The 4,328-nt window shown below is 43.3% G+C and overlaps 3 protein-coding genes across 3 annotated transcripts, besides 7 other annotated features; all 3 read left to right on the plus strand.

Annotated features, from left to right (window-relative positions):
* Positions 1-156: 156 nt before the first annotated feature.
* Positions 157-180: a microsatellite.
* Positions 181-813: 633 nt separating this feature from the next.
* Positions 814-1,542, plus strand: TraAM80_08235 (nudix hydrolase; the record flags this gene model as incomplete). The annotated part of the gene is made up of 1 exon (XM_029384990.1): positions 814-1,542. The coding sequence occupies one exon, from the start codon at positions 814-816 to the stop codon at positions 1,540-1,542; it is 729 nt and encodes a 242-aa protein (XP_029235148.1).
* A 241-nt stretch (positions 1,543-1,783) lies between these two features.
* Positions 1,784-1,810: a microsatellite.
* Positions 1,811-1,877: a microsatellite.
* Positions 1,878-1,972: 95 nt separating this feature from the next.
* TraAM80_08236 (uncharacterized protein) lies at positions 1,973-2,548 on the plus strand (the record flags this gene model as incomplete). Its single annotated transcript, XM_029384991.1, has 1 exon — positions 1,973-2,548. One exon carries the CDS (start codon positions 1,973-1,975, stop codon positions 2,546-2,548), a length of 576 nt encoding a protein of 191 aa, XP_029235149.1.
* Positions 2,549-3,084: 536 nt separating this feature from the next.
* Positions 3,085-3,113: a microsatellite.
* Positions 3,114-3,293: 180 nt separating this feature from the next.
* Positions 3,294-3,324: a microsatellite.
* Positions 3,325-3,403: 79 nt separating this feature from the next.
* Positions 3,404-3,862, plus strand: TraAM80_08237 (calmodulin; the record flags this gene model as incomplete). Its single annotated transcript, XM_029384992.1, has 1 exon — positions 3,404-3,862. One exon carries the CDS (start codon positions 3,404-3,406, stop codon positions 3,860-3,862), a length of 459 nt encoding a protein of 152 aa, XP_029235150.1.
* A 116-nt stretch (positions 3,863-3,978) lies between these two features.
* Positions 3,979-3,997: a microsatellite.
* A 211-nt stretch (positions 3,998-4,208) lies between these two features.
* Positions 4,209-4,235: a microsatellite.
* The last annotated feature ends 93 nt before the right edge of the window (positions 4,236-4,328 follow it).

The raw sequence follows: 4,328 nt of genomic DNA on the forward strand, positions 1-4,328 counted from the left end.
TTTTACTAATGTCTTACTCTAGTTTTTTTTTTTTGGTTATGCTAAATATTCTGTTGTTTGATTAATCTTCTGTACGATGTGCCATTTAAACAAACTGAAACAATGGGAACATAATTTGCTGGCGAGGAGTAAAATGGATATGATGATCTTTGATCGTATATATATATATATATATATTATTCCGATTCCTTTTGTGAGGTTTATTTATTTGCTATTATTTATTTGAAGTTGTTTTTCAAGCTTACTGCCTGTTGTGCCTTGTGGGATTGTGTATATACGTTCCTCAAGGGCTCTGAAGGATCATATTTCGTGAGATAGAGCGGAGGTGTTCTGTTATACATATGTCTTATCTTCTCTTCAGTAAGCAGTATACCCTTTTTTGTTTTATAGATGACGGTGAGCTAACGAAGATTGAGACCATATATATATATATTATCGCCTCTTCAATTTCTCGGCAATGAACTCTTGTAGGAGTATTATCTATCAAGTGTGGCTGACGTGACTCTGGAGAATAATCTAAAGGGAACATTAAAGGGTGGTTAGTCAGTGGTTTGGGGGTGGGGGGATCTTACAAATTTTGTTTGATAAACAGTAATAGTGCTGAATTCATGTCTTTTACTAGTTTTTTTTTTGTCTCAAAGCTAGTTTTAATTTTATATTAGGTGTTTTGTGTTGATTTCTTGTTCCAGGCGTTTATTTTTTTTTATTTAGTGCTTAACCAGAGGCTTGTCGTTTTTTTTCTTTTTTTCTTTGTACTAAAAAAAAAAAAAAGATGTGTCTGGTTTCATTTATTTCAGCTGACTTGTCAGTTGAATGATGAGGGAGTATGAAAGGATAAAATTAGATGTTTTGCGCGAGAATAGGTATTTGCGCCTTTGCGAGATTTCATACAGGCCGGTGTCTCACGATTCTTCTTTGGGAAGAGCAGAGGAACCTGTCAGTGTGGATGGTAGGACGTGGGAGATGGTGCAACGGACGGGTCTGCAGGGTTTTCCAGAAAGTTGCCCATCAAAAAGGACTTCATTTACTGTAGATGGCGCGGAGATATGCGCCTTTTTGCGTCGTTCTGACGGGCTGTTCCTTATTTTAGTTGCACAATACCGTCCACCATTAGATGCCGTGGTGTGGGAGTTTCCTGCAGGGTTAGTTAACGACGGTGAAGATGTGAAGAGTGCAGCCTTACGCGAACTGAAAGAAGAAACTGGTTATGTTGCCACTGAAGAAAATATTATAAGTGTGACGGATGCGCTTTCTTATGAACCTGGAATGACTGATTCCTGTTGTCAACTTGTGAGGGTACTTGTGGATGGTGAAGAGGAGGTCAACCGCCGTCCAGCGCAGGAGTTAGACGATGGTGAGGATATTGAGGTGATTCTGCTTCCATTGTCTTCAAAAAAGGCCGACAACGCCAGTGAAACTCCCCTGCAGTCGTTGAATAAACTCTTGCATGAAAAAAAGAAAAGTCAAACGCGGCTAATTGTTGATGCACGGTTATACATGTTTTTAGATGGTCTTTCCCAAGCGAAGGCGGTGCTTTGGTAGCATGAGGTAAATAATTAAAAAAAGTGTACTCGAGAAAATTGGCGTCACACATTATTTAGTTTTTTTTTTTGCTGAAGGAGATATTTAAAGAAAAAACAAGGGAGTTTGATGGAGGGGATTCGCAAAAAAAAAAAGTAGTTTATCCAAGAGGTATTTTGTTGTATCTCACATGTTTATATATATATATAGACACATATTTCCTGATGAATGTTTGTGGTGTACTTCATACAGCTGTTTTTCCTTATTATCTTTTTATTTATTTATTTATTTATTATTATTATTATTATTATTATCATTTATTATTATTATTATTATTATTTATTATTATTATTATTGTTTTTTAGGGGGGGGGATGGGTTGGAAATGAAATTAGGTGGCGTTGTTAGCGTCACTTGCTGGCAGCCACAGCAGCATGAACGCTCTCTCGTAGATGGTATCCCGAACGTCTCAGTTCTCGTGCATCGTATATCTTGCAAATGGGCGTTTGCGTCACCCACACCAGTGCCGTTGCCATGGAAGGTTTTTCTCAGCCGGGCTTGGAACATCGTCGGAAGTACAAAGCTTAAATTCAAGGGGGAAATACTTCACATTGGACCCGGTGGAAATGGAGCCTGTCTTTGGCATACATCTTGTCTCCTACTCCTCAGAAGAGGGGGATTTCTACACGCCTGATGCATTACAGGGAAAATATGTTTTAACGAGTGGTGATGAGACAGCAGCGTACAGGAAAAGTGGCAAGGATAAAATGGAGCAGACCGCGTTAGGGGCGGAAACGACATATAATGAGGAGTCACTAGCAATAAATTTACACAACACGATAGATGCTGCGCCATATCGAGTTGCATGGTACGACTACGGCCCCGTGAGTCCCGCCAAACGTTTTACTTACTGTGCTTATCGTCGTCTGCAGGAATTGTCACCGGACTGGCAGGAGTATTACCCCACATGCTGTATCAAGAAACAGCCACAGTGCGTTACGTCAATCAAATCTGGGATTGTTTTATGATGGTTGGTGATGGCTACCTAAAAGCAAAGTGGGTGCTGAAGAAGTACTGCATTCCCATTGACGAGAGTCTTATTCCACGGCCGTACAATATTTTTTGGGAAGAAACTACGCACGAGGAGCGGGTGTGGGCGCATCGACATTCGCATCAGATGAAGGAACTTTAGGCGTTTCAACGGGATGAGGATGAGCTCGTGTTTGCGGCACATCCGATGGATCGCCGGGAGCTATCCTATGGATCTATAAAAAATCTCCAAACCGGGATGCAGGGGGGAACCCCCGTACATTCGCACGACCTACCAGCTCCCCGCGAAGTGGACATCAAAGCCTCACTGCACACGGAAGGAATGAGCAGTGCCCTCATGTCTAGCATAGAGGATGACAAACTCTGGAATCCGGTCCTGCGCTCCCGCCTCCACACCCAGCGCTCGTGGGTGGAGACTGAGTTGTACTCTTTTGAGGACGATGAAATCGCGCGTTAATACGTTTTTTTTTTGTCTTTATAGTGGGTGCAAACATGCCCTTTATATATATATGGCTTTGTTTTGTTTTGGCGTTTTTTTTTGTTCAAGATGTCTTTTGCAGCTCTCAACAGCAAGAACAAAATAAAAAGAAGGAATAAATTGAGGGAATATTTTTTTTTCCGTTAAAACTCTTTTTTTTTGCTTGCTTTGAGCGATGTGCGAGTTCTGTTTTCCTTTTGTTTTTTCTTCCTGTTTTGGCTTCTGGCGTGAATTCCGATAAGGCTGTGGCGGCCGTACTGGTGGTGGTGGTGGTGGCATTCCCTGTTGTCTTCCAGTCACCAGTTAGTGAGTAGGAAGTGAAACAACACGCAGCAGCTGACGTGTCACCTGCGCGATGGCAGATCTCTTGACGTTGCAGCAGATCACAGAGCTGAAGGAGGCCTTCGCCGTGTTTGACAAGGACTCCGACGGGAGCATCACAGTGGATGATCTTGGTGAGGTCTTCGAGGCCATCGGTCAGAAGGTATCACGGAAGAAGCTCCATGCGATGATGGCCGAGGCCGACTTGGACGCCAATGGTGTGATTGACTTCCCGGAGTTCCTCACGCTCGCTGCCACCAAACTCAATGACCCGGAGGAAAAGGAACTGGAGCTGCGCCGCGCCTTCAGCATCTACGATCTTGGAAATACTGGGTTTATCAATGCCACTGACCTGCGATTTGTCATGGGCCGGTTAGGCTGCCCTCTCTCAATGGCGCAGGCATTTGAGATGATCGGCGAGGCAGATATTGACGGGGATGGATGCCTAAGCTTCAACGAGTTTCGGCGGGTTATGATCGAGGGGTGGCCTTGAAGTGTGGAAGCTCGATATATATATATATGCAACAACCGCAAAAAATTGATGTCTTGTCTCTTGCAAGAGTGTTCCACTGCTCTACATGTAAACAATAGCAGGAAGGTAGGTAGATGGAGAGAGAGAGAGAGGGAGTAGGATGATGTTTTGTAAAATGTGGGTTAAACTCTTCTTAGCGCTCCCGCAATGGGGTGCGTATGCCTGCTTACGCGTAGAATTTCTGATTTCTCCCTCTCTTTCTTTGCCTTGCTGTACCAGAGTTGCTTTTCACGCCAGGGTGGGCGGTGGAGGGAAGTCGGCAGCAGGTGACCAAGCAACAAGCAAACGGGCAAGGGGGGACGCACACAGAGAGGGAGATAGAGAGAGAAAGAGAAAACGAAGCAGCGTCGTAATAATAATAGTATATTCACCCATCTATATCTAAAAGGCAAAAAAACAACAACAACGCACACACACAAAAGAAAAA

This window comes from Trypanosoma rangeli (genome assembly GCF_003719475.1).
Source record: "Trypanosoma rangeli strain AM80 chromosome Unknown Tra_15.4_contig_00391, whole genome shotgun sequence".
NCBI classification, from domain to species: Eukaryota; Euglenozoa; class Kinetoplastea; order Trypanosomatida; family Trypanosomatidae; genus Trypanosoma; species Trypanosoma rangeli.